Genomic DNA, 13,541 nt, shown 5'->3' with positions numbered 1-13,541 from the left:
CATAGAGGGCCTTTGTTAACTTTACCAAATAAAGGCAATTCAAATGTTAGAAAACCTAAGTCAGTACAAAGGATTGACTTTCAAAAGAAAAACAACATCTCTTCAGTGAAGGAAGAAAATTATCATTCTTTTTCATATTTACAGCAGCTTCATCATTTTCCCAGACAGATAAATTTAATACAAGAATAATGGCACCGCTAGACACATGAGAAAGTTTTATTGCATTAAATATAAATATTTAAAACGCAAAGATTTCCTTTTGTTCTGGAACTTCAATGACTTTCTAAAATTCATCCTCCAGATCTTATTTCTCAAGATTAAGACAGTGTCCAAGAGAAGTCAGTCCACCTTCCCAGAAAGAATTCCTCCCTTGTGTGGCACCTCATTCCCCAGGCGTATCTACAGGGAGCATCTCCCTGCACAGCCTGCCTCTCAGCTCTGGAATCAAAGCCTGTGTTATTGTAATAGACTCACTTCCACTTTTTGGTGCAAATGAACGTTCTCCCTGAGAAGAAAACTGACAAGAGATCCGTGGCCATTCCGGGTTGCTATCTGCAAAGCATTGACATTGAGCTGCAAGAGACAGACGGAAAGGGCAGGGAGAGATTCCCATCAGAATTCAACATGCTTTCTGGTGCTTATCACACGATAACTAATTAATACAATTAAATATTATGACAAATTAAAAAATTCAATGTGTTTCCATTTATTTTGGGGGGCTGTTATTTCTAAGTGTCCCCCATAAAAAGAGCCAGAGTCCAGCCCAATAAACAGAAAATGTTTGCCTTGAACATGGCATTCTTCTAGAGAATTATCTATATGAGCTCAATCTCACAACAGTTAATCTAAAGTACAGATCTTTAAGGAGCAGAGGGCCTAAATTTATAGTGATTCAACAATATAGGTAGAGACAGTGAGAATGGTGACACAATGGGAAGTATGTAACCAATGTCATTGAACTGTTCATGTAGAAATTGTGAAAGGATGTATGTTTGGTTGTGATTATTGCCACTGAAAATAAGTATTTAAAATAAAAAACATTCAGAGTCCTAGGTATCATATGTCTCAGGCAAATCTGAGCTAAATCTCTCTTTCCTTTCTCCTGGAAGGAGCCCTGGTGGTACAGTGGTTAAGCACTCAGTTGCTAACCAAAGGGTCAGAAGTTCAAAGCCACCACTGCCCACTCTGTGGGAGAAAGATGTGGCATTCTGCTTCCATATAGATTACAGCCTTGGAAACCCTGTGGGGCAGTTCTGCTCTGTCCCATAGGATTGCCATGAGTTGAACTCAACAGCAACAGTTTCCCCCCGGCTTCTCCTGGAAGTATGACATGGACTAAAAACAAGTCTTCTCTCTATAAACCCCACAAACCCCCTAACTGAGCACAAATAAGTGATTTGGTGTTGGCCCAAAGAAGCACCTCAATACTTGCCTGCTTCCGTGTCTGTGGTTACCACCAGCACTCCCTTTTCCAGATATGGCTTCAAAGCATAGTGTGATTTCTACCCATGTTCACTGTTCCCTCATTGCCCTTTTGCTCAACTCCTTTAGCACCTCTTGGTCACTCCTACTGGCTGCCTCCTCATGCTCCCTGTGCTCATACTGGAGTAGGGTGGGTCCTAATCCTCTATGACCAATGTCTTTACAAAAGAGAAGAAGAGACCCAGAGACAGGGAGACGGGGAATGACACCATGAGGCACTGCAGCTACAAGCTGAGGAACACCTGAACTACCAGAAGTTAAGAGACAGACATGGAACACATTTTCTCTTAAAGCCTCAGGAAGAACCAACATGGCCAACACTCTGATCTGGGACTTCCAGCCTCTAGAACTGTGAGACAATAAGTTTCCGTTCTTATAAGCTGCCTAGTTTGTGGCATTTTGTTACAGCAGCCCTAAGAACACTAATACAGTGTATATCTTAGGTACCTAGTGCTGCTGTAACAGAAATACCACAAGTGGGTGGCTTTAACAAACAGAAATGTTTTTTTTTTTTTTACAGTTTAGGAGGCTAACTGTGAGAATTCTTGGCTCTAGGGGCAGGCTTTTTCTGTTGGCTCTGGAGGAAGGTCCTTGTCTCTTCTGAACTTCTGCTCCTGTTGTGTTGTTGTTAGGTGCCGTCAAGTTGGTTCTGACTCATAGCGACAATATGCGCAACAGAACGAAACACTGCCCAGTCTTGAGCCATCCTCACAATTATTGTTATGCTTGAGCCCACTGTTGCAGCCACTGTGTCAATCCATTTCATTAAGGGTCTTCCTCTTTTTCACTGGCCCTCTACTTTACCAAACATGATGTCCTTCTCCAGGGACTGGTCCCTCCTGATAACATGTTCAAAGTATGTGAGACATACTCTTGCCACCCTTGCCTCTAAGGAGCATTATGGTTGTACTTCTTCCAAGACAGATTTGTTCATTCTTTCTGATATTCTCTGCTTTCAGCCAAGATCCATCTGACATCAGCAATGATATCCCTTGTTCCACGTCCTCGTCTGAATCCAGCTTGAATTTCGGGCAATTCCCTGTTGATGCAGTGCTGCAATTATTTTTAATTATCTTCAGCATAATCTTACTTGCGTGAGATATTATTAATGATATTGTTCAATAATTTCTGCATTCTGTTATATCGTCTTTTTTTGGAACGGGCACAAATATGGATCTCTTCCAGTCAACTGGCCAGGCTAGCTGTCTTCCAGTGCTGCATCTGTTTGTTGAAACATCTCAATTTGTATTCCATCAATTCCTGGAGCCTTGTTTTTCTCCAAAGCCTTCAGTGCAGCTTGGACTTCTTCCTTCAGTACCATCGGTTCTTGATCATATGCTACTTCCTGAAATGGCTGAATGTCGGCCAATTCTCTTTGGTGCAGTAACTGTGTATGTCTTCCATCTTCTTTTGATGCTTCCTGCATCATTCAATATTTTGCCCATAGAATCCTCCAGTATTGCAACTGAAGGCTTGAATTTTTTCTTCAGTCCTTTTAGCTTAAGAAATGCCAACCATGTTCTTCCCTTTTGGTTTTCTAACTCCAGTCTACGCACATTTCATTAAAATACTTTGTCTTCTAGATTTGCCCTTTGAAATCTTCTGTTCACCTCTTTTATGTGATCATTTTTTCCTTCCGCTTTAGCTACTCTGTGTTCAAGAGCAAGTTTCAGAGTCTCTTCTGACATCTATTTTGGTCTTTTCTTCCTTTCCTGTCTTTTTAATGACCTTTTGCTTTCTTCACGTATGTTGTCCTTGATGTCATCCCACAACTCATCTGGTCTTCCATCATTAGTGTTCAATGCATCAAATCTATTCTGGAGATGGTCTCTAAATTAAGGTGAGATATACTGAAGGTCATACTTTGGCTCTCATGGACTTATTTTAACTTTCTTCAGCTTCAACTTGAACTTGCATATGAGCAATTGATGATCTGTTCTGTAGTCAGCTCCTAGCCTTGTTCTGACTGATGATATTGAGCTTCTCCATCATCTCTTTCCACAGATGTAGCCAATTTGGTTCCTGCATATTTCATCCAGCAAGCTCCACATGTATAGTCACCATTTACATTGTTGAAAAAAAAAGCATTTCCAATTAGTAAATCAGTGGTCTTGCAAAATTCTGTCATGTAATCTCTGACATCATTTCTATCAGCAAGGTCATATTTTCCAACTACCGATCCTTCTTCTGTTTCCAACTTTCACATTCCAATCACCAGTAATTATCAATGCATATTGAGTGCATCCCTGATGAAATCAAGACTGCAGAAGTTGGTAAAAGTCTTCAGTTTCTCCACATTTAGCATTAGTGGTTGGTGGTAAATTTGAATAATAGTCATATTAACTGGTATTTCTTGTTGGTGTATGGGTATTATCCTATCACCGACGGCACTGTACTTGAGAATCGATCTTGAAATGTTCTTTTTGATGATGAATGTGATGCTATTCCTCTTCGATTTGCCATTCCCAGCAAAGCATAAAAAATAAAAACAAATCCATCGTGTCAAGTCGATTCTGGTTCATAGGGACTCCATAGGGTTTCCAAGGCTGTAAATCTTTACTTAAGCAGACTGCCACATCTTTCTCCCTCAGAGCTGCCAGTGGTTTTGACCCACCAATTGCCCAATTCAAAATGGCCAATACCAGTCCATTTCAGCTCACTAATACCTAGGACATTGATCTTTATGTGTTCCACTTCATTTTTGATGACTTCCTATTTTCCTTGATTCATACTTAGTACATTCCACATTCTGGTATCTAATGGATGTTTGCAGCTACTTCTCATTTTAAGTCATGTCACATCAGCAAATGAAGGTTCCCAAAGCTTTACTACACCCAGGTCATTAAGGTCGACTACTTTGAAGAGGTAGCTCTTCCCCAGTTGCACTTTGAGTGCCTTCCAACCTGGGGAGCTCATCTTCTGGCACTATATTAGATATCTTAGTCATCTAGGGCTGCTATAATAGAAATACCACGAGTGGATTGCTTTAACAAAGAGAAATTTATTCTCTCATAGTCTAGGAGGTTAAAAGTCCAAATTCAGGGTGCCAGCTCCAGAGGAAGACTTTCTGTGTCTGTCAGCTCTGGAGGAAGGTCCTTGTTATCAATTTTCCCCTGTTTGAAGAGCATCTCGGTGCAGGAACCTCAGGTCCAAAGGACACACTGTTCTTCTGGCTCTTGTTTCATGGTGGTATAAGGTCCCTGTGTCTCTCTTCTCACTTCTTTCTTTTATACCTCAAAAGAGATTGGCTTAAGACACAATCTAATCTTGTAGAGCTCATCGGCATACCAAAAAACCTGTTGCTGTTGAGTCAATTCCAACTCATAGTGACCCTATAGGACAGAGTAAAACTGCCCCATATGGTTTCCAAGGAGCACCTGGTGGATTCAAACTGCCAAACTTTTGGTTAGCAGCTGTAGCTCTTAACCACTACACTACCAGGATTTCCACCTCACCAACACAACTGCCACTAGTCTATCTCATTAACATCTTAGTGGTAGGATTTAAAAGACAGGAAAATCATATCAGATGACAAAATAGTGGACAATCACAAAATACTGGGAATCATGGCCTAATCAAATTGATACACATATTTTTGGGGGACACAATTCAATCCATGACATCAGATAATGTTCAGGTGCTATCCATAATGTTTTCACTTGCCAATTTTTTCAGAAGTAGATCACCAGGTCCTTTTCCCCAGTCTTTCTTAGTCTGGAAGGTCCACTAAAATCTGTCCACCAAGAATGGCCCTGCTGGTATTCAAAATACCAGTAGCATAGCTACGAGCATCACAGCAACATAAACCACCACAGTATGACAAACTGACAGACAAGAGGTGAACCCTCTATTTTACCAAGCATGATGTCTTTCTCCAAGGACTGGTCCCTCCTGATAACACACCAAAGTATGTAAGATGAAGTCTCACCATCGTCCCTTCTAAAAAGAATTCTGGCTGTACTTCCTCCAAGATAGATTTGTTCATTCTTCTGTAAGTCCATAGTATATCCAATATTCTTTGCCAACACCATAATGCGTAACCACATAAGAAATCCAAAGTGAGACTCTCCCAGCTGATCCCAGTCAACCGACAGAATCACAAAAGATAGTAAAAATAATGATAATAAAGATAATAATTGTTTTAAGCCATTATGCTTTGGGTTGTTATGAAGTAATAGATAACTGGAACAGATGCTAATAGGAACAATATATACTTCGGCCAACTGGATTCTAGCTTGAACTGACACTGAATGTCTATATGGCTTTGTATAAGTGACCTATCAAGTCTGGTTCACTTTGTCTTTATCAGTAAAAATGATATAACCACTCATATAATTTTCCATTGCTGCTATAACAAATTCCCCAACATTTAGTGGCTTAAACAATATAAATTTATCATCTTACACTTTTGGAGGTCAGAAGTCTGAAATGGGTCTTGCTGGGTTAAAATCAAGGTGTCAGCAGGGCTGTATTCCCTTCTGGGGGTGTATAGGAGAGAATTTGTTTCCTTGCCTTTTCCAGTTTCTAAAGTCTGCCCATGTTCTTTGGCTTGTGGCTCTCTACCTCCATATTCAAAGCCAACAATGGAAAGGTGAGTCCATCTCACATCCAATCACTTTGACTTCATCTTCTGCCTCCCTTTTGTACTCTGTAGGACTCTTGTGATTACAGTTGGCCCATCTGGATAATCCAGGGTAATCTCATTTTAAGGTCACCTGATTATATGATAGGACTCTTGTGATTACAGTTGGCCCATCTGGATAATCCAGGGTAATCTCATTTTAAGGTCACCTGATTAGCAACCTTAATTTCATTGCAACCTAAATTCCCCTATCCCATGTAACTTAACATATTCATAGCTTCCAGGGATTAGGACTTGGGCATATTTAGGGCAAGAGGGGGAATTATTCTGTCATCATACCATCCTACCTCTTTCTTTCAAACTTATTAATAGAGAGAGTATAAATAAGCTAGTAAATGTGTATGATAATCATAACTACCATTCTATTCATTCCACAAAAAAATTATTGAACATCTACTATGTGCTACGCATTATGTTAGATAGTAGGGAGATCAGCTTGTGAATAAGACTAACAAGACCTCTGATACTATAAGCTTTACATTCCAGCGGAAATGGACAATCAATTCACCTATGGATTACAGGCTGGTAGGTCAGTAAATCGATATATTTAGAATATATTTATTATATATATTCATATAATATATTTATTAGATTCTAGCTGTTATTAGACTAGTATCAGCTAGTGATAAGTGGTACAAAGAGAAGTAAGATAACATGACTGAGTGGCTATTTTCTAGTGGTTAATCAAGGAAGGTTTCTTGGATAAGGCGACATTTAAACTGATATCAGAATAGAAAGTAGTGCCCTCACTGGGAAGATCTCAGGCCCCCTGTGGCAGGAACAAGTCTGTGAGGAACTCAAGGCTGGGGATCTTGCTGCAGGGGGAGCTGTGGGAGGCTGCAGATTTTACCCATGAGGCACTACAGCACAGCATAGAGGGCCAATGGACATAAGGGCCAAAGAAATATTGAAACCGAAAAAGAACAAATTATTTGTTCTGAGATACTAAAAGAAAACCTTGAAATTGAAGTTAATACATTTTTAATTGACACGGTCATACTTCATTGGTTGCTAAATGTAAAATCATAAAATATTTATTTTGTTTGTAAACAATTCATAAGTTAAAATTTTTCACCTTACCCATGTTCCCAAGAATGTACACGTAGTTCTAAGAAATCAGAGTCAATCATAAATGATTTTTTTCTAGCCAGATAACATTAAAGGCAAAAATAGAAAAAAAATTAAAAATAATTTGTGGCCCAAAGAATGTATTTAATATAGGATGAGAGGGCATTTAAATATGTTTGATAAGATGTAGAGTTTCCAGAAATATGAGTTTTTAGGACATACAAACAACAGTAATGGGGCCAGAAAAGCCTTATTGGACTAGTGGCAGTTAATAAAGCCCTGAAGAGAGCCTGTTAACCAAACTCTGGGTGGCGTCTAAATCTAACACAAATGAAGGAAAGGCCCTCTACCTGCTCTAAATTCATAATCTCACTCCAACTACCTACTCAGAAAAGACTCAACCCTTTTACCTCCTCCCCCTGGTTGGGGGCGGGGAACACAAAAGCAATCTCCTGGAGACCAAGACTAACCAGTGTCAGCAGGTGAAGCATCTCCATGACCAAACACGGTAATTAATTACCTACAGGTGTGAAAGCAAACAAACGTTAAACCCATCCCCGTGTCGTGTGTCCATGCTGCTGGCTTCTTGCTCCACATTTGAGTGTTTCCCTAGCGTCTTCACTGGGTGTGGACGGCAAAGGGGGCTGAGGTTGTTGATCCAGGAAGTGTGCTAATGAACTCAGAGAGAAAACTCCAGAAAATGTAAAAGCTGAAACATGGACTTAGGACAATTTACAGTCTGCCTTAACCCAGAAACCCAGTGCCGTCTAGAGCCTGTTAAAAAAGCAGCTGAAGCCACGGCGGTGCGGATATCTAGCAAGTAGAGCTTGCAATCTTAACCAGGTGGGGTGAGCACGTGCACATGAAAACCATTGGAAAACAGCATCCCTCTGAGGGCAAAGCAATGAAAGACAGAAGTGTGGGAGGATACAGGAAAAAAAGGAGTGAGCATAAGAGAATCTTGCTAACCAGGAAGGTCCTTCCAGGGACTCAAGGACGGACATGGACCAGGAACAAGGTAGGTATCACATGCACAGTGACTAAAAAGCAACACATTTTTCCAAATTGTGAATATTGCGTGGTTCCCATGAATTCTTTATTTTTGGTTTACTTATTGTATAAGTAACCTTGTAATATCAGCAAGAATCAACTCACACTATTATCATTTCCCTCACAATCTTTACCCATGTATACGTAACGTAAATTATATAAAGTGAAAATATATGCACAAACATATATGATTGTTTCAACGAGTGTTCTATCATGAATATTTTTCTAAGCTGCAATATATTTCGTGTTGATGCCTATTATTTTTTAATGGCTACATAATTTTCCAAGGAACAGGTGCGCCAAACTTTTATTCAACCTTCCCCTGCCATTCATTGCTCAGGTTGTATCTAATTCTTGTCTATCGGAGGTAACTTCAACATCTATCTTAATGCATGTAGCTTTTTCCTTCTTTTAGATTATTTACTTAGCATAATTTCCCATAAAAAAAAATTTTTTTTTGAAAAGAAAGGGGCAAAATGCTTTTTAAAGGGTGTACAAATTTACATTCCTGCAAGCAGAATACAAAGGTACAAAACATTGCCAATTTTGAACTTTTTTCTTGATTCTAGTGTTTAACTTCATACCTTTTGAAAAAAATTGTTAATACATTAGGCTAATATGCAAATATCTCCCAGAAAATATCAGCAACTGAAAAATCAAAGGCGCAGAGAAGTGTATGTTTGTGTTATACATGTATGTCATATACATACCACACCAACATTTATGTGGTGTCAGTCTGTACACATATGTGTGCTTAATTACATTTTCCATGTTGTCGGGTAATGCTATTCAGCTATATGCATCCCCTCCCTAATGGAGTCACCTTTGCTCTTCCCCGAAGCATGCTGGGGATGAATTCGGGATGGATTTGGGCTAAGGTACAAGGCCGGGAGTGGCATGACTGGGCCAGCAGCCAAGGCTGAGAAATGCCTTAACTACAAGAAGAAAAACATCTGGGCCTGGACGTGAAGTCCCCTGGAACACTGACTGTCCAAGGACGTGGGAGAAAACAGTGAGCCTTGGTCCCAGCTGGAATGATATATAAGCTTGGGTCCCTTGCTAGTCGTTGCAGAAAATACTCCAGCCAGCTCCCACTGGAGGGCAGCTGCTTGCCTGTGTCAGTAAGTTTCCCTGAACGCATGAATCTGGAAAGGGCTATGTGTCAGTTCTTCGGATTATCTGCCAAGACACACAGTGAGGGTCTTTCCTTGCTGGGGCTGTCCCCCGACACATGTGAATGCATAGAAAATTCCTGGAAGATTAAATAAACTATTAATAATGTTAGTTCTGAAGAATGAAAGTGAGATGTGGGGTTGGAGTAAGACACATTGTATTATAAACCCTTTGATACTGTTCACATTTTTCTCATGAGTTATTTTCATTATAATTTAAAAATTAGAAATATTGAAAAAGAAAGTAAGCTATCTGAAGACAAGCTCAGGAGGCAGAGTCAACACGATGCTATAGACAGAAGCACCATGCGGGCCCTCTGCAGTAAAGACCTGAAAAACGAAGTAAAACAGAAGCAAGCGTCAATCCTGGAACCCTAAGTACCAAGTGAAGGAACAAAGAACTCAATCAAACACCAAATGGAATAAAAAACTGACAGAGAACAGAGAATGAGGAGAGTTATGGAGTGGAGGTCGCATACCAGCTAACGTGGCCGGATTCACCACCTTGGGCTTCAGCTGCCAAAGAACTCAGGGAGTACGGGAGGGCAACTTCACAGAGCTCCAGCAGGAGATAGAGCACCTGGTAACCAGGGATACACGTTTTCCCACCTCACACACTTATTCCCTGTACGAGACCTCCATCGCTTGCCAACAGGCCGTAGTCACTCGGCCAGAGAGATACTAGATCACTGCAGCTGGGGTCCGTCCAACCCCCAATGGCCCCTTCAGCCCCATTTTTTTTTTTAACTTTTGTTTTTTAAATTTAATTTTTGGCTTTTTTGTTGTCATTGTTGCTTCTTTAGCCCCGTGTGCCATCCCCTTCCCTTCTTGACAGGCTGTGATTGGTTTGTATGCTTTGTTCTTTTTGTTTGTTTGTTTATTATTATTATTATTTGGCTTTTTCTGTTGGTTTTCTCTCTTTCCTTTCCTTTTCCTTCTGCTGTTCAGCTAGTCCTGTGTGCCATCCCTTTCCCTTCTTGATGGGCTGCAATTTTTTGGTTTGCTTGCTTTGTTCTTTTTTTTTCTTCTTTTTTTTCTGTTTCTTCTCTTTTACTTCCTTTCCTTTCTCCCACCCACACAGCCTTGTACGCCACCCCCGCCCCTTCTGAAGGGGCTGTGCTGCACAGCTCGGATAGAGAATCACTGCATGTGCCACCATCAACTGGCTTCCTCAGTGCCATTTCATTTATTATTTGTTTGTTTTTTGGTCTTTTTTTTTTCTGTTGTTGTTATTATTGTTATTGTTTCTCCTCTCTCTCTCCCTTCTTTCCTGTCCTCTCTCCCAACCATCCAGCCCCATGCACTACCCTGAACTTCTTGGTGGGCTTAGCTATACCACTGGGCTGGAGAGCCTTCGGCACATGGCTTCCCCAGGTCTGTACTGCTCCCAGAGGTCAGCCTCTTAGCACCATATTTTATATTTTTCTTTATCTTTTCCCCTCTCCTTTGCCTTCTCCCTCCCACCTAGATCCTTCACTGCCTCTGCCCCTTCCTAATGGGCCATGCTGTGCCACCCAGTGAGAGAGACATCAGCTTGCCACCACCCCAGTTTGGCCCTGCCCCCAACAGCCAGCACACCCACCACCATATTTTGATGTTTTTATTTTCTTATTTGATTGTTGGCTTCCTCTATTTCCCTTTCCTTTCTCCCGCCCACCTAGCCCTGTGTGACACCCACACTGCTTCTCAACAGGCAAAGCCATACCGCTTGGCTAAAGAGCCACCAGAACCCAGCCTCGTCAGGGTCTGCCCCACCCCTATTCATCAAATCCCACTGTATCACCATTTTATTTACTTTTTATTATTTTTTTACTTCATTTTTTGTCTTTTTTTTTTTTTTTTTGCCTTTGTTTCTCTCTTCTTTTACCTACCACTTAGCTCTGCACATTGCATCCTCTCCTTTCCCCTTTGCTTATCTGTACCATGTGCCAGTGCAATGCCCCTGAGTGGTATTGGCATGGTCCCCCAGACCCTGCCCAGCTGCATTATAGCTAAGTGACTGAACCTACCCACTTGGAAAAGGTGGTGTGAAGAATCATGCCCATAGGTGAGCAAGCAACAAAATACATCAAGCCTGCCTGCCCAGACATAACCAAATAGAACATAAGCACAGGACAAAACAATCACATCTACAATAAATGAATAAAGAAAATAATTCCTGAATGTTTCAGAGACAGCAGATAATATCAAGACATATAAAAAAAACAGGAGAGGATGGCTCCAGAAAGAGACCAAAATAAAACATCAGATGACCTGCCACTAGAAGAAAAGGTACTGGAACTACCTGATAGGGAATTCAGAACTCTAATATTCAGGGTTCTCCACCAGATGAAAGAAAATGCAGAAAAGGATAAGGAAAAAATGCATAAAGTCATGGAAAAGACAGACAAAACAATAGAAGAAATCAGGAAAATAATACAGGAACAGTATGACAAAATAGATAAACAACTAGAAATCATACAAAAACAGCAATTAGAAATCCAAAAGATAAACAAGATTTCAGAATAGGACAGTGTAACAAGCTTTTAGGAGAAAATTGGAAACAATGGAAGAATCAGTAAAACTGAAGACAAATTCTTAAATACCACATTGAGGAAAAATCAGAGAAAAGAATGAAGAAACCCTGGGCACGATGTGGGATACAATCAGAAGCAAAAATCTGTGTCTGATTGGAGTTTCAGAACGAGGGGAGAAAATGGAAAACACAGACAGGATCACTGAAGATTTGCTGACAGAGAACTTCCCTACTATCATGAAAGATGAAAAGCCGACTATCCAAGAAGCTCAACAAACCCCACATAGGACAGACCCCAAAAAAAAAACACCATGACATATCGTACTCACACTCACTAAAACCAAAGAAAGAATCCTGAGAGCAGCTTGAGAAAAAATGAAAAGTCACACACGCAGGGGAAACAATAAGACTAAGCACTGAATACTCAGCAGAAACCAGGCAGGCAAGAAGGCAATGGAATGACATATATAAAATCCTGAAAGAAAAAAACTGCCAACCAAGAATAATATACCCCGAAAAACTCTCATTTAAATAGAAAATATGATGGCAAAATTAGGACATTTCCAGAGAAACAGAATTAAGGGAATACGTAAAAACCAAACCAAACTCACAAACGGAGTCCTTCAGTTAGAGAGCAAACAACCTGAATCGAGAACATAAGACAGCATCAGCCAGATGCCAACCTAGATAATGAACTCTCAAGGATAAAACAAAACTAAAAAATTTACAACAGGGACCCAGAGAGGTTAATCTGTAAATGACAACAACATCAAAACAACAAAAGATGGATGGAGAGGAAGTCAAAACTTTATCAAGTGATAAAAGACTGGTTTAAAGTTAGGAAGATGGGGCAAATTTGTTAACAAAGAATGTTAACAACCCCACTCATCAAAATAAAGAAGAAAAACAAAAGTCCGAGTAAACACAAAAATCTACAAAATCAAAAGAAATGAAAAAAAAATAAAAGGAATTCTGCATAGAAGAGTAAGAAGAACAAAGAAAATGATAAAAACACAAAAACACTACAGAATGACAGGAATAAACTTATACCTATCTATAATCACACTGAATGTAAATGGTTTAAATGCACCCAGAAAGAGACAGAGAATGACAGAACAGATTTAAAAAAACAGGATCCATCAATATGTTGTCTACAAGAGAAACACTTTAGAAACAAAGACATAAATTTATTAAAAATAAAAAGGATGGAAAAAAATATATCAAGCAAGCATCTCCTTGGAAATCCTATGGGGCGGTTCTACTCTGTCCTGTAGGGTCACTATGGGTCAGAATCGACTCGATGGGAACAAGATTATTCCCTAATTGACACCTCCTCAAAAGCAATACCATTCTTCCGTTCATTTGGGAGTGGGGTCATTTCGAATGGGGCAAAAGGAGCAGGTAGCTGTCAGTCCTTAAGGAAAGAAACACTCTTATTCTTATTTTCTCCAGAACCTGTCTTGTATATTGTTGTTGTTAGGTGCTGTCGAGTCTTCGGACTCATAGCGACCCTACAGACAGAGTAGAACTGCCCCATAGGGTTTCCAAGGGGTGGCTGGTGTATTTGAACTGCCTATTTTTTGGTTAGTAACTGAGCTCTTAACCATTGTGC

The 13,541-nt window shown here is 40.2% G+C and overlaps 1 protein-coding gene across 12 annotated transcripts in view; it reads right to left on the bottom strand.

The window, feature by feature from the left end:
• The window catches only part of ANKDD1B (ankyrin repeat and death domain containing 1B), an 80,922-nt gene that overhangs the window by 27,245 nt on the left and 40,136 nt on the right, over window positions 1-13,541 (bottom strand). For 9 of the 12 annotated variants that reach the window (XM_049865994.1, XM_049866028.1, XM_049866056.1 and 6 more), the window contains one exon: window positions 475-573. The exons of the other annotated variants lie outside the window; for them this stretch is intronic. In XM_049865994.1, coding sequence (XP_049721951.1) covers window positions 475-573 — 99 coding nt within the window. The remainder of the gene's footprint in view (window positions 1-474; window positions 574-13,541) is intronic. 12 annotated transcript variants of the gene reach the window in all.

Source organism: Elephas maximus, chromosome 2 (assembly GCF_024166365.1).
Source record: "Elephas maximus indicus isolate mEleMax1 chromosome 2, mEleMax1 primary haplotype, whole genome shotgun sequence".
NCBI lineage: Eukaryota > Metazoa > Chordata > Mammalia > Proboscidea > Elephantidae > Elephas > Elephas maximus.
The sequence above is the reverse complement of the archived record's forward strand: the minus strand, read 5'-3'. Positions and strand labels throughout refer to the sequence as shown.